The sequence below is a fragment of the Podarcis vaucheri genome (genome assembly GCF_965113315.1).
Source record: "Podarcis vaucheri genome assembly, chromosome: 9".
Lineage (NCBI taxonomy): Eukaryota > Metazoa > Chordata > Lepidosauria > Squamata > Lacertidae > Podarcis > Podarcis vaucheri.
In genome coordinates, this window is record NC_138767.1 from 15944569 (window position 1) to 15966621 (window position 22053).

The 22053-nt window shown below is 47.2% G+C and overlaps 1 protein-coding gene across 6 annotated transcripts in view; it reads left to right on the plus strand.

Moving 5' to 3' along the window:
• Positions 1–21270, plus strand: part of PTPN13 (protein tyrosine phosphatase non-receptor type 13) — a 172333-nt gene extending 151063 nt beyond the window's left edge. For all 6 annotated transcript variants that reach the window (XM_082236237.1, XM_082236238.1, XM_082236240.1 and 3 more), the window contains 7 exons: positions 1065–1168; positions 3137–3285; positions 3882–3972; positions 7653–7990; positions 10031–10246; positions 18284–18346; positions 20290–21270. In XM_082236237.1, coding sequence (XP_082092363.1) covers positions 1065–1168; positions 3137–3285; positions 3882–3972; positions 7653–7990; positions 10031–10246; positions 18284–18346; positions 20290–20370 — 1042 coding nt within the window. In that variant the 3' untranslated portion in view covers positions 20371–21270. The remainder of the gene's footprint in view (positions 1–1064; positions 1169–3136; positions 3286–3881; positions 3973–7652; positions 7991–10030; positions 10247–18283; positions 18347–20289) is intronic.
• Positions 21271–22053: the final 783 nt, after the last annotated feature.

The following is a 22053-nucleotide window of genomic DNA, read 5'->3' on the forward strand; positions in this document are numbered from 1 at the left end:
TAATTGGTGTTTCTTGCTGTTGCATGGAGCCCAACAGCTTGGGCTCCATCTGCATTGTGCATTTAAAGCAGCATCATACCACTTTATAAACACGCATGGCATCCCCCAAAGGCTCATGGGAACTGTAGTTAGTTAAGGTTTCTGAAAGGTGTTAGGTAAAGGTAAAGGGACCCCTGACCCTTAGGTCCATTTGTGGCCAACTCTGGGGTTGCGGTGCTCATCTCGCTTTATTGGCTGAGGGAGCCGGCGTACAGCTTCCAGGTCATGTGGCCAGCATGACTAAGCCGCTTCTGGCGAACCAGAGCAGCGCACGGAAACGCCGTTTACCTTCCCGCCGGAGCAGTACCTATTTATCTACTTGCACTTTGACGTGCTTTCGAATTGCTAGGTTGGCAGGAGCAGGGACCAAGCAACGGGAGCTCACCCTGTCGCGGGGATTCGAACCGCCGACCTTCTGATCAGCAAGTCCTAGGCTCTGTGGTTTAACCCACAGCGCCACCCACATCCCTTTTTCTGAAAGGTGTTAGGAGAACCCTATTCCTCTCACAGAGCTACAGTTCTCAGAGTGGCTTAATGATGAGTTCCTCTCCCCAGGAAACTCTGGAAATTTTAGCACTGTGTGGGGGTAGACAGGTCTTCTAACAACTCTCAGAAGAAGCCTTAACAAGCTGCAGTTCCTAGAATTCTTTGTGGGAAGCCACCCAGTGTATCATGCTGGTGGGGCCGGATATAATGGGCACATGTTTCCATGTTCCATTCCATATTTCATGTGGCATGCCGTGAAGGTCAGGCTTCCTTTGCCGTCTGCAGATTATGCTTCGTTTTCTGTGCCCTCGTAGAATGTCGAATAAGATGGCCATAAAAACGCAAATGGAAACTACCTTCCTCACATGAATCATACTAAGAATTGGCATAAATAATCTAATTAAGTTGGTAATTCCTACTTTCATTTGAGCTTCCATTGCTTGGAACGTTTTGTTTCTCAAGATAATTTTTTGTCCTTTGTGGTGGGGGAATGCGGACACAGTTTTGGGTCTTTTTAAGGAAACGTTTGTATTTTTAAGATTACCCCAACGACCTCTGGCGGGTCAGGGAGACGACGACGAGATTACCTGGGGAAGTGACGAGTTACCGATTGAATCAATAAACCAGCAGCAGTCTGTTAAAGGTAAGCAATCAAAGAGAGAGGGGCCAATTCGCAATGTTTTTGGTCTTCTTCAGATTACCTGTTTATTCAGTATTCATTCTGATTTGCTTCCACGTAGTTTATACAGAGGTTAGATTTTGTCCCATCTTTATTAAACAATTATTCTGACTCTTATACGGGGCGGTTATAGAACAGCGATGTCCTTGCTGGGTGTTTAAGTCTTTCTGTCAATCATTCAGTCACCCCACACTTACCCTATCACTTCCCTAATCACAAAGACCTGGCTTTCTTTAAAAAGTGGGTTGTTGTTGTTATGATGATTAATTAAATTTGTATACCACAATTCCTCTGAAGATCACAGGATGGTTCGCAACGTAAAAATACAAAATGAGAACATAAAGTACATAATAAAGCAACAACAAACCAATAACTTGCCCCCCTTCCCACAAACACATTTAAAAGGCCATGGAATGTTCAATCAGCAGAAGGCCTAGTTATAGAAAAACATTTTCGCTTGGCAACAGGCAGGCTTCCTTAGGGAGAGCATTCCACAAATAGGGAGCCACCACAGAAAAGGCAGGGGACGCGCATGGTGCTGTGGTCTAAACCACAGAGCCTAGGACTTGCCGATCAGAAGGTTGGCGGTTCGAATCCCTGCGACGGGGTGAGCTCCCGTTGCTTGGTCCCTGCTCCTGCCAACCTAGCAGTTCAAAAGCACACAGTGCAAGTAGATAAATAGGTACCGCTCCAGCGGGAAGATAAATGGCGTTTCCATGCACAGCTCTGGTTCGCCAGTAAAGCGAGATGAGTGCCGCAACCCCAGCGTCATCCGCGAATGAACCTAACGGTCAGGGGTCCCTTTACTTTTACCTTACAGAAAAGGTCCGTTCTCGTGTTGACACCCTCCAGACCTCTTGTGGAGGAGGAACACAAAGAAAGGCCTCACATGATGACCACTGGGTCTGGGATGGTTCATATGGTGAGAGGCGGTCCTGAGCTGTTTAAGGCTTTATAGGTCAAAACTAGCACTTTGAATTGGGCCCAGAAACTGTTTGGCAGCCAGTGCAGTAGGCCAGGATTGTGCTACATACTCAAGACATCTTACTCCGGAGAGCAACTCTGGCTGCTGAATCTCTGCACCTGCTGAAGTTTCCAAACTGTCTTTCAAGGCAGCCCCACATATAATATGTTGCAGTAATCTAACCGCTAATCTCCCAGGCCTTTGACTAATTAAACAATCTATAGCCTTTTAAACTGGGAGGGGTTATTGTTTTTGTTTGTTATCATGGTATGTATTTTTTGTGTTTTTTATATTGCGAACCGCGCTGTGACCTTCGGATGAAGGGGCAGTATAGAAATTTAATTAATTAATTAATTAATTAATTAAAATAAAATACATAGCTACCCCCAAAGAATCCTGGAAACTGGAGCTCAGCTCCCACAGCACTCTTCGCAAACACGGTTCTTGGGAACCTTTGGGGTAAAACATGTGATTTTAAAACACGATGTGCTTGTCTCTTCAAGAACTGCCCCGCAACCGCTCGGCACCAATGTTTGAGCTGTAAGACTACGGCTTACAAACCAATCTACCTTGTCTGCAAAACGCAGCGAATTTGCCTGGCATAAAGGGTCTGCAGTGTACTCATTGTGCAAGGAACGCTAACAATGCAGATGGTTATTTATTATTTTCTGTTAAATTTGAGCCGACGTTCACAAAAATCTGAGAAAAGCGCTGTCGGTAGCAACCTTTGAAGCACCAAGCATGGAGGGATAATGAGAAACGGGGGGTTGTTTACCACCCAAGTTATTTACGGGGAGCCTTTACAAAAGCAATAATCATGATATGTTTTCATCAGCCGCTGACAACTTGAAAGTGGCACGTGCTGCCAGGCAGGCAACTGCTGCCATATTTCATGGGGTGGCAGCATAAGACTGGATTTAGGTGGATTTTTATAGGCGCTCATAAATCCCATCTCCTTCCCGTGCCAGATTGCCCTTTAGTCACCGACGAAGAGCTTGCCGCACTTCCGATCGTCCAAGTCCTTCCTTCGGGCAGATATACAGGGTCCAAATTGAAGTCAACTATCCGGATGCTGCGAGGCCTATTGGAACAAGGCATCCCTTCAAAAGAGATTGAGGTGAGTGTACACTCTCTTGCTCTGTGGGCACAATCCTAAGAGTTGGAAGGGACCCCAAAGGGTTCGCAAGTCCATCCCGCTGCAAGGCAAGAATCTCAACTAAAGCATCCATGACAGATGGCCACCCAATCTGCTTAGAAACCTCCTGTTCAGGAGAACCCACAACCTCCCTGGGGAGACTTTCCCACTGTCAAACAGCTCTTAGCGTCAGAAAGTTCTTCCTGAGGTTTAGGAGGAATCGCCTTTCTTGTAACCTGAAGCCATTGGTTCAGGCTTTCTCCATCTTCCATGTGACAGCCCCTGAGGGACAGCTGTCATGTCTCTTCTCGGAATATGAGAGGAGATAACATGGGAATGCAAACAGGTCTGCTCACTCACCTCTGATTTTTAGTGGACATTTCCCCTCCGAAAACTCAGGTGGTTTGTTTTTGTTTTATTCCCCTACATTCTTACATGTTTTCTTCCACGTACACCATAAAAACTAATCTGCTTACACATACTTTAACCCTGGTTCAGTCTGGTAGTTTTTTAAAAAAATAAAAATTCATGTACATGTATTGTTAAATGATGTTAGTCAACTACACGTCTCATTACAGAATCTTCAAGACCTAAAGCCTTTGGATCAGTGTTTGGTGGGCCAAACAAAGGAAAACAGGAAGAAGAATAGATATAAGAACATACTGCCTTGTAAGTCCTGATTTCCGAAAGTCCATTTGTAGTTTAATTTGTCTCTTTATCCTTTCCTGAAGGGTTTCCCTCAGCTTGGTAACTGCGTGTGAATTCTCTATGCTAGGAGATAATCTGTATTGATTGTGTCAATAGAGGTGCGATGGAGGGTTCCCCAAGGTGGGATTTGGTGAACTGAGGATGAAGGGATAAAGTGAGTGAGGAGGGTGGCTCCTTTGCGGCATGTGGGCCTCGGATCAGTGGCAGGCATGCCAAAATGGTTACCCAGCCAGCTAAAACACGGTACAGTGGTACCTCAGGTTAAGTACTTTATTCGTTCCGGAGGTCCGTTCTTAACCTGAAACTGTTCTTAATCTGAAGCACCACTTTAGCTAATGGGGCCTCCTGCTGTCGCTGTGCCACCGGAGCACAATTTCTGTTCTCACCCTGAAGCAAAGTTCTTAACCCGAGGTACTATTTCTGGGTTAGCGGAGTCTGTAACCTGAAGCGCATGTAACCCGAGGTGCCACTGTATACCAGCCCTGCATAAATATCTCGTTTCACTTCCTGCTTGGGGTTTGGTACCCTTTCTCCCCCCCCCCCCCACTTTTTCTCATCCATAGAGGACGGTGGCTCAGTGGGTCGCAATCTGCTTGGTCACTTTCAAGAGCCGTAGTTTGATATCGGCTGGGGTGTTGGGGGGTGGTATTTTGAATTAAGAAAGCTTCTCTAAGGCTGGAGAAGTGCCAAATTGGAAAGCTGTGTTTAAGCACCAAGACAACAATTCTGCGGGACGTACCAAGGCAGCTATGTGAACGAGAAATATTGCTGCCCTCATTATATCCAGTTTGCCCCTGGAATGCAAGCCCTGCGTGCCTAGTATTAGGTGTTTGGGTGGTAACGGCGTTCTGTTTGACACCGTAAGTGCCGAGTAAACTCACTTGAGACTGAATCCCATGCAGCCTATTTCCTGAGAGCAGTTAATATGTGCCACTATATTCAGATATATTTAAAAGATCTCACTTGAGCCAATGCCCCCTTTAAGAAAAGGACTCCCAAAGAAAACATAAGGCTAGGTCACTGTGACACATGCACGGGCAGTACAGCAAATAATTTAGTATCCTGTCCTGGTTATCACGCTGCATCCACTAACCTTTACCCAGTGTCCGTTCTGCTTGGGCAGAGTTTACACACTTTCCCACTGTTCTGTTGCTCACCCTCTATATTAATTTCCCAAGAAATACTTAGTGGGAGAGGCAAGTTCCAGAAATGCAGAGCTCCATCAAATTTCCCAATAGAAAGCAGTACGGTGTTATAGGTTACAGTATATTGAGACGTTTATTTTCTGGGATGTGATTCCTGCTTGTATGAAGTGGTGTTAGGATCATTGGCCTCTTATGCACGAAATGTATGAAAATCCTCATCAAAATAACGAGCTTCAAATTCAAGAGATCCAAGATCTGAAGCCACCTCCTAGGAAGCTTCTTAAGGTACTTCCTGAAGGACTATAGCCTCAAGTTACTAATAAGGAACTGCAGAGGTGTACTTGAAAAATGTTGGTTTTTCTGCATGTGGTGTATTTGGCTGGGGCCAAGCCAACAGGGGCTGGTACTCTCTATCAAGCCCCATTTGAGAGCTTCCAAGGGCTGTCCAGTTAGCTATTGTTGGAGACAAGAGTGCAGGATTCAGTAGAGCTGACCTTTGGCTTGAGCTTGCAAGCCATTTCTTACATCGTTCTTCACCATTTCCCCAATGCACTTTATTCTGACTCGCATCTAGGAGGCAGCTTCTGAACTGACAGAGAAGAGGAGAAAGCAGGTGTGTGAATCTGACTTGAGTGTGCAGTTTTCATGCATAATAATAATAATAATAATAATAATAAATTTTATTTATATCCCGCCCTCCCCAGCTGAGCCGGGCTCAGGGCGGCTAACAACAATCAAATAAACAATCAAATAATCATACATTCTAAAAATATTTCATTATAAAAATTAGTTAAAATCAGATTGATGGCAACCGATTAAGCAAAATTCTGTGCAGGTTGCCAGAGGAGGGAGTCAGGCTGCGCCCTGACCAAAGGCCTGGCGGAACAACTCTGTCTTGCAGGCCCTGCGGAAAGATGTCAGGTCCCGCAGGGCCCTAGTCTCTTGTGACAGAGCATTCCACCAGGTTGGAGCCGCAGCCGAGAAGGCCCTGGCTCTAGTTGAGGCCAGCCTAACCTCTCTGAGGCCTGGGACCTTGAGGATGTTATTATTTGCAGACCGTAGGTTTCTCTGTGGGGCATACCAGGAGAGGCGGTCCCGTAGGTACGAGGGTCCTAGGCCGTATAGGGCTTTAAAGGTTAAAACCAGCACCTTAAACCTGATCCTGTACTCCACCGGGAGCCAGTGCAGCTGGTACAGCACCGGATGAATGTGATCTCGCAGCGAAGACCCCATAAGGAGTCTCGCCGCGGCATTCTGCACCCGCTGGAGTTTCTGGGTCAGTCTCAAGGGCAGCCCCACGTAGAGCGAGTTACAATAATCCAGTCTGGAGGTGACCGTCGCATGGATCACAGTGGCTAGGTCAGGGCGAGAGAGATAAGGGGCCAACTGCTTAGCTTGGCGGAGATGGAAAAATGCCGCCTTTGTTATAGCTGTAATCTGCGCCTCCATAGAGAGGGAGGTATCGAAGATTACACCCAAACTCTTAACGGACGGTGCTGGCACTAATTGCATCCCCGCAAGAGATGGGAGTTGCCCCCAAGGGGGGACAACATTGCTATTAAGTGACCTCTCTCCATATTTGGAGTTCGAGCCCTCACTGCTGAGAAGATGCACATGCCTTTTGGACTACACTAGGAAGGAACTTGCACACCTGCTTTCCTACATTTTTAAGCATTGCATCCACAGCTGTGCCAAGGCATTTTGAAGAAGCTATGAAATAATGTGATTTCATGTGTTTGAGATTATGCTGTGAACCTTTGCCATTGCTCACTAGTCTCTGTACTGTGACTAAGCCTATGTATATGTAACTGAAATAATTATTCTTCCCATGTTTACACCTCCCTCCCCTGTTGTTCCCCCCTGCCCCCGTGTCAAATTAAAGATTGTAGACTCTTGTGAACAGAGTCCTATTCTGTTGAACTTCCTAAAACTTCATGCAAATAGATGCCATAAAGGTAAAGGGACCCCTGACCATTAGAATCATAGAATAGAATAGAATCATAGAGTTGGAAGAGACCACAAGGGCCATCGAGTCCAACCCCCTGCCAAGCAGGAAACAATTAGGTCCAAGCAGGAAACAATTAGGTCCAGTCGTGACCGACTCTGGAGTTGCGGCGCTCATCTCGCTTTATTGGCCGAGGGAGCTGGTGTACAGTTTCCGGGTCATGTGGCCAGCATGACTAAGCCGCTTCTGGCAAACCAGAGCAGCGCAAGGAAATGCCATTGACCTTCCCGCCTGAGCAGTACCTGTTTATCTACTTGCACTTTTGACGTACTTTTGAACTGCTAGGTTGGCAGGAGCAGGGACCGAGCAACGGGAGCTCACCCCGTTGCGGGGATTCGAACTGTCGACCTTCTGATCGGCAAGTCCTAGGCTCTGTGGTTTAACCCACAGCGCCACCCGCATCCCCTAATAGATGTCATAGCAGCAGCAGTAAGAGCAGCAATGATAAAACACCTTTTAAATTCCTGGTTCCTCTGTTTTTGGAATTGCAGACGACACCACAAGGGTACCCCTGGGGGCCGAAGGTGGCTACATCAATGCCAGTTTTATCCGGATGCTGGTGGGGAGTAAGGAATATGTTTATATTGCTTGCCAAGGACCCCTCCCCACCACAGTGGCGGACTTCTGGCAAATGGCTTGGGAGCAGAACTGCACTCTCGTCGCCATGATGACCCAGGAAGTAGAAGGAGAAAAGGTCAAATGTCAAAGGTACTGGCCCGACGTCCTCGGAAAAACCACGATGATCAGCGATAAGCTCCGTCTTGCTCTGGTGAGGCTGCAGCAGCTTAAAGGCTTCGTCATTCGAGTTATGGAGCTAGAGGATATTCAGGTAAGGGAACAGGGTGTCACACTTTGCAGAATGGCTTTGTGGGAGAGGGGAACTGAGAAGTCAGGGAGTGCGCGAGGTGCAGATTGGCTGTTTCGGGTTTTTCCTAGTATTATCTATTGAACATGTTAGTTGCGTGTCACCTGAAGGTATCCACCGCAAAGAAAACATACATAATACCTAAGATGCTGTTCCTATTTCAAAACATACCGGTTATCAGAGGGACTAAAATATTTAAGGACTAGCAGAAGACCCTTTCAAGATTCATATGGCAGGGAAGAAGGCCAAGGATCAGATTCAAATTACTAACAGACCGAAAGGAGAGAGGAGGATTGGCAGTACCGGATCTAAAATTATATTACGAAGCGGCTTGTCTTTGCTGGGTTAAAGACTGGATAACCTTAGAGGACACTGACTTATTAGACCTGGAAGGGGCCGATAATAGATTCAGTTGGCATGCCTACCTCTGGTCAAATAAAGAAAAAGTACACAAAAGGTTTTCGAGCCATATCATTAGAGGTCCTTTGTATGAAGTCTGGGAAAAAAATAAGAAACTGCTGGAATGGAGAACACCCTGGTGGCTATCCCCAACAGATATCTTATCAATTAAAAAAACAAATATGGAAGAGCGAAAATTGACATATGAAGATCTACTAGTAAGATCCCAAGACAGCTGGAAACTAAGACCATATGAAGAATTAAAGGAGAAGTTGACGGGTTGGATACAGTATCATCAAATTAATGCAAAATGGACAGAAGATAAAAAAACAGGAATGAATGAAAAGAAGTCGAAATTTCAGATTGAAGTAATTGAAAGTAAATCGAAGATATTATCTAAGATGTACAATATACTACTGGAATGGGAAACTAAAGATGAAGAGATCAAAGAAGTTATGGTCAAATGGGCGATAGATCTGGGGCATAATATAGAATACGAAAAATGGTCAAAATTGTGGAGTGAGGGATTAAAGTTTACGGCAAGCGCTGCAATTAGGGAAAATTTGGAAAAGATGATTTACAGATGGTACTTAACACCAGAAAAACTGAATAGAATGTACAAAACTGCAGACAAGGCTTGCTGGAAATGTAAAACAAAAGAAGGCAATTTTATACATATGTGGTGGACATGTGAGGAAATCAAAAAAATTTGGGACCAGATATATAATGAGTTAAAAAAGATATTTAGATACACATTCCCCAAAAACCCAGAGGCCTTTTTACTAGGGATGGTCGGGAAAGAAATTCAGGAAAAAGATAAAACTCTATTCCAATATTCAACAGCAGCGGCCAGGATGCTAATCGCTCAAAATTGGAAAAGCACAAATCTTCCAACGGTGAGGGATTGGCAGTTAAAACTATACGACTTTATTGAATTGGCAAGATTGACGCAAAGAATTAGAAATCACAAAAATACAAAGCTAAAAGAGGATTGGAACAAATTTATGGTTTATTTTGAAGGTAATTTTAAAAACTTACCAAATACAGCAGGTCTGTTTTAAAACTTCCGATGTGCAAACTAAAAATAATATACCAGCGGTAAAAATGAAACTATTGAAAGTATATACCCGAAATCAGTAGGGAAGGAAGTCGTTGTTTTTATGTTCTTTGTTGTAGTTTTTTGTCTCCCCTCTTTTTTACCTTATTTGATTTTTTTTTCTCACTTTTTCTTTTTTTTTCTTCTTTTCTTTTTAGTATGAATGTATTTTTTTTTCTTGTTGTGTGTATAAAAGGAATTCAATAAAAAGAATAAAAAAAAGAAAAGAAAACATACATAATACCACGAGGGAAGGGGAATTTAATACATTAATATTCATGTAACATAATGTCCATGGAAAAACAAACAAACAAAAACCCTAGCTGTATAAATAGTAGTGAACATTAACAATACTCAAATAGAGGAGGGAGAAAACTCTACACGAGATAGCTGCCTGTTGGGTTTTCAAAAAGTGGCAGTTTTTTGCATTTGCTTAGAGACTTGTTACTCTTCACAGAAGCCTCAATTCTTTCTCTTTCTGGTTTTTTTTGCTTTAATTTAAAATCTAGACTGGCGAACTCCGGCGTATTTTCCACCTAAACTTTACTGCCTGGCCAGATCATGACACACCTTCTCAGCCAGATGATTTGCTCACCTTCATATCCTACATGAGGCACATCCACAAATCAGGGCCGATCATCACTCATTGCAGCGCAGGCATTGGACGATCAGGGACGCTTATTTGCATAGACGTGGTGTTGGGACTGATCAGCCAGGATCTTGAGGTGAGTAACTATCCATTCTCTTTCCTACAGTTATCTGGCTAGCTTGCTTATTTTGCATCCACCGTTCTTCTAATGCAATGGGTACGAAAGATACAACATCCCCATGGAAAGTATAGTTTCAGTTTCAATATATACTCAGAGAATTCACAGGTTAACTACCCTAGGTGGCATTTTCTTCTGAGCTTTTAATGTTCCATTTACATTCGCTGTGGGTTAAACCACAGAGCCTAGGACTTGCCGATCAGAAGGTCGGCGGTTCAAATCCCCGCGATAGGGGGAACTCCTATTACTTGGTCCCTGCTCCTGCCATCCTAGCAGTTCAAAAGCACATCAAAGTGCAAGAAGATAAATAGGTACCTGTCAGGGGATGGTTAGCTGCTTGTGCTTAAAATTGTGCCCCTTCAGAGTTTGTGCGACCCCACAAACCTCTGTGTGTGACAGAGCTCCTCAGACATGTCTGCTCTAGTCACTAGTAGAGTCTGACAGTGGCTGTCTGCGGAAGCGCTTCCAGCAAAGAAGTTCCTTAACGGAAACGCGTCTCCTGGACTCACGACGTGGCAGCTTCCGGCGCAGCATGGGTCTCCCTGCAGTTGCTTCTGACACCTCCCCGCTATTTTCGCTCGAAGTGTCTCTCACCCCTTTCTCTCCCCTGCTGCTTCCTGCCTGGGCTGCTGCGTCTCTCTCAGCATTACTGAGATCCTCCTCCAGAGACCCCGCGCTCCCCCTGCTGGTCCCTGCTTTGGCTGTTGACTCTCTCCCAGTCTCTGGGAGCCTTACCACTTCCCTTTCCTCCGATGTCAGTTCCCTGACATCCACCTCCCCTCCAGGGCCCCCCTCTCCCCCGCCCCTACTTTCTCCTCTGGGCGGTGAGGAGCTGAAACCCCTAAAAGAATCCTCTTCATCTTCAGACGTCTCGAACAATTCCCTCCATCGGTCTTCGTTCCGACTCGCTGAATCCTCCTCCACCTCGGAATCAGCGAACCCCTCCAACTCTTCTTCGTCGTCGGTGGTGGCGAAGTATTCCCTCCGGAACCTCGCCACTGGCTGGGGTTTTCTAGGGAATCTCTGATGAAAAGTTTCAATCAAAACCTCGTCATCTACCTCCTCTGCCCTGACCCAGGTGTTTTCCGACTCCGGCTCCCCTTCCCACATTACCAAATACTCTACTTGCTCTCCCCTCCACCTGGAATCGAGAATCTCCGCTACATGGTAGCTGTGTTCTTTTTCTTCCATAGCTGGTCCCCTATTGACCCTCCCCTCTCTGTCCCCTATATACGGTGACAGCAATGATCTGTGGAACACTGGGTGCAACTTCATGTGGTTCGGTAACCGGAGTCTGAAAGCCACTGGGTTGACCTGTTGCGTGACTTCAAATGGGCCCAGTCTTTTGGGTCTTAACTTCTTACAACCTCCTTTAAATGGTAACCCTTGGGTGGACAGCCACACCTGGTCCCCCACCCTAATGCTTTCCCCTTCCCTTCTGGTTTTGTCTGCCTGCCTCTTATATTCCTCCTTCGCCCTGTTTAAATTAAGTTGGAGCTGGCGATGGATCGCTTCCATTTCTTCAACGAACTGTTCTGCGGCAGGAACGCTCCAGTTCTCCCCCTCCCCCCCTGGGAAGGCTCGGGGATGACACCCGTGATTGGCCAAAAAAGGGCTCATCCCCGTGGACACGTTCTCTGCATTGTTATAGGCAAATTCTGCCAACGCCAGCTTCTCCACCCAATCATTCTCTCTGTCATTCACATAACACCTCAAATATTGCTGGAGGACACCATTAGCTCTTTCCGCCTGCCCATTGGTTTCTGGATGACGGGCAGTGGAAAAATTCACCTCTACATGCAATAAGCTCATGAGCTTCCTCCAGAACCTGGAAGTAAATTGTTTCCCTCGGTCCGAAACCACCCTCAAGGGGGCACCATGCAACCTAAACACATTTTCCACAAACAATTTAGCGGTTTCTTCTGCTGTGACCGCATGTGAGCAGGCTATAAAGTGGGCCATCTTGGTTAACAGGTCTACCACAACCATAATGGCTGTCTTCCCTTTGGACCTGGGCAGATCAGTCATGAAATCTATTGCCACTGCCTCCCATGGTCTTTCCGGCGTGGGTAGTGGTTCTAATAAACCTGCCGGTGCCCGCCTCTCCCCCTTGGCTCGTTGACATCGGTCACACCCTCTCACATATTCACGCACATCTTCCCTTACCTTGGGCCACCAGAATTCCCTGGTAACCAGCCACATGGTTTTGTGTTGCCCAAAATGCCCTGCTGTGGGGCTATCGTGCAGTTGCTTGAGTACCTTTTCCCTCAATTCCCCTTCAGGTATGTATAACGCTCCCTTGTAGTACAACGCCCCGTTTCTCTCCTCAAAACCCCCGGGTTTGTCTCCCTCCCTCCTGAGACCCCTGAGTTTGTCCTGGGCGTATTCATCCTGCACCGTTCCCTCTACCAGTTCCCTTTGCCCCACCAAAGCCGCCCCACACATCCAGCGGTCCTCGGGAATAACATGGGTCTCTTCGGGTGCACCCTCTCCCTCCAAATATTCAGGTTTGCGTGAGAGAGCGTCCGCCCTAACGTTCTCCGGGCCTGGTACGTAACAAATCTCAAAGTTAAATTTGGAGAACTCCTGGGCCCATCTCAACTGCCTTTGGTTGAGCACTCGCGCAGTTCTCCAATACTCTAGATTCTTATGGTCCGTGCACACTTGCACCTTCTGTTGTGCACCAATTAGTAGATGCCTCCATCTCCGGAAGGCCTCATAAATCGCAAGAAGTTCCCGGTCGTGCACCGTGTAGTTTCTCTCAGATTTGTTCAGCTTTCGCGAAAAGAAGGCACACGGTCGCCACTCTGACCCCTCCTTCCCCGGCTGCAGAAGAAGCACCGCCCCTATGGCTCTGTCCGAAGCGTCTGTTTCGACCCTCAGCTTTTTTTGTAAATCCACATGTAGAAATTGCTCGTCAGAGGCGAAGGCCCTTTTCAGTTCCTCAAACGCTCGCTCCGCCTCCCCCGTCCAAACAAACTTCTTTTTGCTGCTGAGACAGTCCGTGATGGGCGCCGTCAGGTGGGCGAAGTTTCGGATGAACTTACGATAAAAGTTTCCAAACCCTAGGAACCTCTGCACATCCTTCTTGGTCTTGGGTGTTTTCCATTCCAGCACCGCTTGAACCTTGCCGGGGTCCATGGCCAACCCCTTGTCTGACAAGCGGTACCCCAGGAATTCCACCTCCTTGGTATGAAACTGACACTTTTCCAGTTTCACCCACAGTCTGTTGGCTTGCAGCCTGCTCAACACTTCTCTGACGTCTCTCACATGTTGCTCCTCATTCTCCGAATACACCAACACGTCATCTAAGAAGGCCACGCAATTCTTGTAGAGCAAAGGCCCCAGTACATGGTTCATAAAGGCTTGAAAACACGCGGAGCCTGTTTGTAATCCAAAAGGCATAACGAGGTATTCAAATGCCCCCAAAGGGGTGAACATGGTGGTCTTCCATTCATCCCCTTTCCTTATACGTATCAGGTTGTACGCCCCCCTTAGGTCCAGCTTTGTAAAAATCTTTCCTTTTCGCACCCTGGTCAAAATATCATCAATCCTGGGCATAGGAAAAGCCGCCGGCTCTGTCACTGCATTTAGGGCCCGAAAGTCACATACCAGCCTCGGCTTGTCCGTGTTTTTTTTATCCACAAAAAACACTGGGCTACCCCCCGCTGCCTTGGACTCTCTGATGAAGCCTCTCTTCAGGTTCTTGTCAATGAACGCTCGCAACTCCTGCATCTCCCTGTCTGACATGGCATACAACTTGCCTACAGGAAGCTGTGCTCCAGGGAGTAAATTGATCTGGCAATCAAAGGGCCTATGCGGGGGTAGTTGGTCCGCTTCCTTCTCGCTGAACACGTCGCTGAGATCAGCATACTGTGGTGGCACCTTCCCCTTCTCCATCACTTCCGTCCCTGCTAGGGTGGCTTGGGCCCCTGCTGACCCCTTTTCCGCCCTGCAGTGTTCTAAGCAGTGTGCGGAACCGAAGGAAACCACTCTTTGATGCCAGCCCACCAGCGGATCATGTAGGGCTAGCCAGCTCATTCCCAAAATAATGGGAGCGCCTCCCAAGGTGGCCACATTAAACGCTATCAGTTCTGTGTGCCTTGCCACCCTCATTATCATTGGGACGGTCTGCAAGCTGACGCCTCCTCCCAACAGTTCCCTGCCATCAATCGTGGTCACCTGCAGGGGGTTGCTTAAAGGGATAGTCTGTATCTGGTGTTCAGCAGCAAACTCCTTGCTCATGAAATTGCAGGAGCTGCCTGAGTCCAACAGCGCCTTTATTTTTAGGGGGTGTCCATTTTGCAGCTCTAGCGACACTTCAATCACTAGAGCAGGTCGAGGAGCTTCTGGCACTGGCACTTGGGGAAGGGGCACTTTCACTGCTCTTTGGCCTGGCTGCAGTGCCCTGCTGGCAACCAGGCGTTGGCTTTTACCTGCTCCGTTTCTCCCTGCTCTTCCCCCTCAACAGCTCCCACCATCCCTTGCCATTCCTTCCTCTGGGGGCAGACTCTGGCAAAGTGGCCTGGCTGTTGGCAGAGATAGCATTTCCGGGCTCCCTTTCCCTCCTTCTTCGCCCCCTCACTGGGCTTTGAAACTGCGCGCGCGCGGGCTGTTCCGATTTCCATCGGCTCTGCCGGCGGGAAAGCTGGCTCAGGAATGTCTGGAATGCGTAACTCCTTCCAACGTTCCCCTCTCCCTTCCCGCCTCTCCAAGGCTCTTGCCTCCTGGCGCGCTCCAATGGTCAGCGCAGATTTGGTCAGCTGATCCATAGACCCCGCCCTGGGGCTCCTGGCCAGCTCGTCTTTCACAGCTGAAGAAAGACCTTCTTCAAATAGCATCTGAATGGGTGCCGCCGATAAATCCCACCCCAATCTGTGAATCAGCATGGTAAATTCAGTCCAGTACTCACGGACAGATCTGCTTCCCTGCTTGCAAGCCATTAGCTGTCTGCGTACCAACCCTTCCTCAATATCGCTGGAAAACATGATATCCATTGCACGAAAGAATTTCATAGTGTCCTTTAGGATATCGTTGTGCGTTGCCATCAGGGGTCGAACCCAGTCCCGCGCCCCCTTCTCAAGATGCCCAATTACGAACGCAACTCGCGATTCCTCATCAGGGAACTCATCAAACTGCACATTCAGAGCATATTGCATCTCAGTCCTAAAGGCATGGTAATCCTTGGGGTCCCCCCCAAACTTCTGCACCAATCCTGGTACCTTTCTGGGGAACTGAGTGGTTCTCCCCTTTTTGTCAGCATCCTGAGCCCTTCTCTCCTCGAGCCTCGCCGTCTGCAGCGCAAGTTGGACCTCCAGAGCTTGATACCTTTCTTCCAAGCTTGGACCAGCTCCAACCCCTGCGTCTCCGGTTCCGACTGGGTTGCTCATGATGCTTTCTCCTGCACAGGCAGCGTACAGAGGCTGTCAGACTGCTGTCAGGGGATGGTTAGCTGCTTGTGCTTAAAATTGTGCCCCTTCAGAGTTTGTGCGACCCCACAAACCTCTGTGTGTGACAGAGCTCCTCAGACATGTCTGCTCTAGTCACTAGTAGAGTCTGACAGTGGCTGTCTGCGGAAGCGCTTCCAGCAAAGAAGTTCCTTAACGGAAACGCGTCTCCTGGACTCACGACGTGGCAGCTTCCGGCGCAGCATGGGTCTCCCTGCAGTTGCTTCTGACACCTCCCCGCTATTTTCGCTCGAAGTGTCTCTCACCCCTTTCTCTCCCCTGCTGCTTCCTGCCTGGGCTGCTGCGTCTCTCTCAGCATTACTGAGATCCTCCTCCAGAGACCCCGCGCTCCCCCTGCTGGTCCCTGCTTTGGCTGTTGACTCTCTCCCAGTCTCTGGGAGCCTTACCACTTCCCTTTCCTCCGATGTCAGTTCCCTGACAGTACCGCTCCGGTGGGAAGGTAAACGGCGTTTCTTTGCGCTGCTCTGGTTCGCTAGAAGCAGCTTAGTCATGCTGGCCACATGACCTGGAAGCTGTATGCCGTACACCGGCTCCCTCGGCCAATAAAGCGAGATGAGCACCGCAACCCCAAAGTCGGCCACAACTGAACCTAATGGTCAGGGGTCCCTTTACACTTTACCTTTAGCTTACTGTTCAGGTCTCTCTGCACTTCAGAAATGTGTGGAAAATAACCACGTGCATTTGTATAATATGGTGCCTCACACCCCTGGACAAGACTAGCTGCATATCCTTAGCAGAATATGTATCTGACTTGAGCAAGTATTCTCTGGGGTCAGAATTAGATGTTCATCAGTGCACCCAGGCCTACTGGCATCTGTCAGGGATGCGGGTGGCACCGTGGTCTAAACCTCTGAGCCTCATGGGTTTGCCGAGCAGAAGGTCAGCAGTTCAAATCCCTGCAACAGAGTGAGCTCCCTTTGCTGTTTCCCAGCTCCTGCCAACCTAGCAGTTCGAAAGCACGCCAGTGCAAGTATATAAACAGGTACCACTGCAATGGGAAGCTAAACAGCATTTCCGCGCGCTCTGGTTTTTGTCACAGTGTTCCATTGCACCAGAAGCGGTTTAGTCATGCTGGCCCCATGACCCGGAATGCTATCTGCGGACAAATGCCGGTTCCCTTGGCCTGAAAGCGAGATGAGCGCCACAACCCCATAGTCGCCTTTGACCGGACTTAACTGTCCAGGGGTCCTTTGCCTTTCCCTTTTACCTTTACTGACTTCTGCCAAACATCTGCAAAGAGCAGGGCGAGGGGGCAGCTTACAGTGGAGAAGCAGCAAATGGGAAGAGGGATGCTTAATCATTCCCCCACCTGCAGATGTTCACCTGCAATCACCTGCCCCACCCCAGGGTTACTGGCACATTTCTGCATTATTGCATTGGAACGCGGCTATTTAGAGTGCCCTATTCTGGGCCTGGGATGCGGGTGGCGCTGTGGGTAAAACCTCAGCGCCTAGGACTTGCCGATCATCAGGTCGGCGGTTCGAATCCCCGCGGCAGGGTGCGCTCCCATTGCTCGGTCCCAGTACCTGCCAACCTAGCAGTTCGAAAGCACATCAAAGTACAAGTAGATAAATCGGGACTGCTTACTAGCGGGAAGGTAAACGGCGTTTCCGTGTGCTGCGCTGGCTCACCAGATGCAGCTTTGTCACGCTGGCCACATGACCCGGAAGTGTCTCCGGACAGCACTGGCCCCCGGCCTCTTAAGTGAGATGGGCACACAACCCTAGAGTCAGGCCCAAGGAGCAGCACATTGGGGCACATAAAAGCAGGCCAGTTGCCACAGCACCACAGAGAGTTCCAAGTGAGCAACTTGCTCCATAAAGGACTGAGGCCTTTGTGTTCAGGCCACCTCTCCTGTGTTGGAGAACTGCAGACTCTTTAAGAGCCAGCCTTTTGGTTTGAAGGCAGACACTTCCTGTTTGCTCCATAGCCCTCCTGCCTCGTGTATTCCTTGGACCACTCTGCTGGCAAGGCATTGTGGGATGCTCTTAGTTCTTCAGGAGATGGTGAGGGTCACGGCTCTGGTTCTATAGACTGATTATTTGGAGCTCTAACTCAGCAGCTTCCTGCCAATCCAAGCAGCCCTTGATCACCACTGACTTCCTCAGAGTCAGAAACCTCATGGAACTTCTCATTAGGGTCCCTGTAGCCATTGATTCAGTGCCTTGGTCACTGTTTAGAGTCTGGGGTCATGACAAAGAAGGGGTTTCTGTGGAGGTTAAGCATCCACCTGCCACTGCCCTGCTGGAAATCTCCTCCTCAGAGCCAAGACTGCTGCTGAACATGTACAGACTGCCTTGGAGACAGAGTTTGTTAAGGGTACTGGGAACAGTAACTCTGTAAGGGATAAGCACCCGTTCCTAAGATCCTTTGGGGAACGCCATGTACTGTAAATGAGGTTTATTTGTATGTCATGTGTGCAGTCCTCGTTTTAGCCCTTGCACTGGTGCACTCTTCTAGAACACTTCATCAGGTTCCTTTCCAGACCAGTGGTGCCTAACAGCTTCTCCTCTTTTTCCTTTGCCAGTTTGACATCTCTGACGTGGTTCGCACAATGCGCTTGCAGAGGCACGGCATGGTGCAAACGGAGGTACGTGTGTCCTAACTCAGTTTCGCTTCCGGTTTCTTCGGGAGCTTTTCTCCCGCGTATCCCTCTGAACGGCAGATCAAAGAGCAGGAAGGTGAGGAACTTTCAAAACAAGGAACTTGGATACACTGCATATTTCTGCAGGCAGGTTTGGCACCTACGAGTGCATTTGCACTTTTGCAGATGCTGTGTGTAATCTGAGCCATTTAATCCGTGAGACCAGAATGTGGAGGGAATTAAGGATCACGATGCATTCGTAAGGCCCAAGTTCTAGTCCTTAGCATTGCTGCTTGAAGGATTTGGGGTAGCGATTCTGGAAACAGCTTCCACCAAAGCAACTGGAGAGCTTGTTAGAATAGAGAGTCTTGGACTGGCTGGCTCAGCCTGTCTCCAGACTGCCTCTGTTTTGCAAGTGGGATTCAATTGCATACCAGCCAGTGTTTTTTTTGGGGGGAGGGGGTTGCAATCTAAGCACTCTTGCGCAACAAAACCACTTTTTTTAAAAAAACAACCAGGTAAGGAAAGTGACAAAAAATGCATGATGTGAGATGAAGTGAAGTTACAGGGAACCAGGCAGAGGGCCTTCTTGGTAGTGGCGCCCGCCCTATGGAACGCCCTCCCTTCAGATGTGAAGGAAATAAGTAGCCATCTTATCTTTAAAAGACATCTGAAGGCAGCCCTGTTTAGGGAAGTTTTTAATATTTAATGCTGTGTTGTTTTTAACACTTGATTGGAAGCCACCCAGAGTGGCTGGGAAAACTCAGCCAGATGGGTGGGGCATAAATATATTATTATTATTATTATTATTATTATTATTATTATTATTATTACAGTCAATTGACAGGAAGTTGTATAGCCTTCGTGCAGACAAATCCAGATGGATGCTCAGTAACAGTCATGCAAACAAATCAGAATGAACACACCATAAAGAGATTGGCTGGAAATGACTTCAGGTGGCTGTGAAAACAACCTTTCTGAAGCCTTGGAGAGCTAATGCTAATTCATTTAGACCAGGAGTCACCAGCCTTTTGGGGGTTCTAAGGAAATATTGTGGGTGGGCACCACAGATATATATATATCCATTTCATGGGGTGGGGAAGGGACTGTTGATGGGCAAGCCCTTCCCCCCCATAGAAAAATCAGCAAAGCACCTACAAGGGCACCTCCCCAAAAAACAACAAGCAAACAAAGAGCAGGCAGTATCTCCACCCCAAAAAGAAAATTCCCGCAACCAGCAAACCCAGAAGACCAAATATTGGAAGCGGGCCCCTGCAGGTATGTGTGGGTAATGTGGGCGTTCAGAGTCCCAGTTACTAGGCCAGATGGACAGAGGAACATAGAAGCAGAGTCAGCTGTGTTATAATGAGTCGCAATATTGGTACATCTAGCTGAGCATTGGTTAGTCTGATGGGCAACAGCTCTCCATCGTATCAAACGGGTCTTTACTAGCCCTGCCTAAAGACACAAGGAGGTGAACTTGTTCTACAGTTGAGCTAGGTCCCCCCCCCCCAATTGGCTTCCATACAAAACAGCATAAGGCCTTCACGGTTCCTATTCTCTTGGTTTGGGCCCATTAGCAGGGCACTGACTGAACAAAGCAGGTTCCTATTTGGATTTCTGGGGGGTTTTTTGCACTAGATTAATAATACTGGTCTTGCAGTGTTCCCCTTGAGCAGCATGGATGGTTGGCGACAGGAAAGGGGTGCGGACGGTGGGGTTGGATTTGTGACTTCATCCCCCTTCCGAACCACCTGAAGGTTGTGAGAATGGATGGCACACTAGTTAAAGGCCCAATTGAAGAAAGAGAGCAAAGCTCTACACCAGTGTAATCTGTGGGGTGAAAGATTAGGATGCAGCTGTGTTTAAGTGGACTCTACTGCAGCCACTTTTTTGCAGTTCAGAATTGGTGTTCCCGTGAGTTTACACACCGTTCCCTCCTTTTGCAGGACCAGTACGTTTTCTGCTATCAAGTTATCCTGTACGTCCTAAAACGGCTCCAAGCGGAAGAAAAGCCAAGAAGCAACTAAGCTGTTACAAGTCAAATATGCATTTAAGGGGGGAAATGAGGTTCTTGAATAATTTGGGCATATCTACACTACAGAGTTAAAACAAGTTAAATGTCTGTGTGAGGTCTCCCTAGGGGAACAGTAGTTTGGTGACAGACTTGAGACTGGGATACTCAGTGCCCTCATCAAACTACAAATCCCAATAATTCTTTGGGGGGAAGCTATGGCAGTTAAATTGGTGTGAAACCAGTACACGTGTGTGTGTGTGTGTGTGTGTGCGTGAATGTAGTGTAGCTGTGCCCTAGGTGAGCTCTGCCAATAGGATTCCAGTTCCAATCTCTATCGAGTACCACTATAACCCCCTCTTTTTTCAACAGGTTGGGGGTCTTTGTGCGCCATATATATTTAATAACGCTGCAATTTTTTTTGCAGCTTTTTCGAACTATGATAAGCAATTGACACATTTTTTAAAAGGAACAAAAAACCCTTCTTCCTATTTTTAAAGAAGTATTACGTTTTCTCTCCCTCCCAACTATTTTATGGTATATTTCTGATGCAAGGGATGGGCGGTTGGGAAATGAAAACAGTATTTTATCCTGGTGGTCTTTCTTACTGGTAATTTTTTATTAGTCTGTTTTTAAGCGTTTTGTTTATAGCAGAGCAGTCTTTTCCCCCCAGCATTTTTAATACAGTAGAGCTTTTTATAGAAAATACTTGAAATCAGTATTTAAGCTTTACAGAACAACTTAACTAGCATAAGGAAAAATAGCAAACGTTTACTGTATTACACAATGTTTACTTTATATAGAGTCTTGTGTATATATTTATATACTTTTACAAAAAAAAGTTCAATTATCAGATGTCTAAGCTTATAACTGCTGGGACGTCTCCACAGTGTAAATAAAACACTTTTAAAAGAGAGTTCATTTTCATACGTCTTCTGTCAATTTAACCTGTTTTTCTCTTCAGCCTCAGATCCTTCAAGTTTTGGGTGGGGTGGCATCAGACCTTATAGGCCGCCCATGCCTAGATGACACTCTGTTCCCTTTTATGGCTTTGCCCTACAGAAGCTGACCTGATAAATATGCAATCTAACTCTGACTGTTAACCTTCCCAAGTTTTTCTGCATTTGAAGCCAAAATGTCTGAGCAAGCAAACCAAGCATGAAAGACTTGGAGAAACATACAGAGAGAACTATCCAGCCTAGGAAAAATGCTGGAAGTGACCTTTTAAATGGCATGTTTTTCGTTAATCATAACTGTGAAAGGAATCATTGCACACTCTGGCTTGTGGCAACCATTTTATATATATGTGTGTGTGTGTGTGTGTGTGTGTGTGTGTGTTACTCTTTGATGAGGCATCAAATTGACATCCTGGACACTTAAACAAAAGGACAGGGCTTGATAGATGCATTAGTGTGCCTATGTAGTAGCACAGATCTTGTTATGGATATGTACACACCATCCATTTAAAGCACGTAACTACCCTGGGTCCAAGACTCCTGGAAACTGTAGTTTGTTAAGGGTACTAGGAATTGTGGTGGACTTGTAAAAGGGCAAAAGGGTATTGGGAAATGATCCATAATTAATTGAAAAAATGTTTAAAAGTACTTTCCCAAAAAACCAGAGTTTTGTTAGCCCAAAAATGGAAAACATGTGCAGTTCCAACCAAGAAGGGTGGCAACTTAAGTTGACAGAATATGCG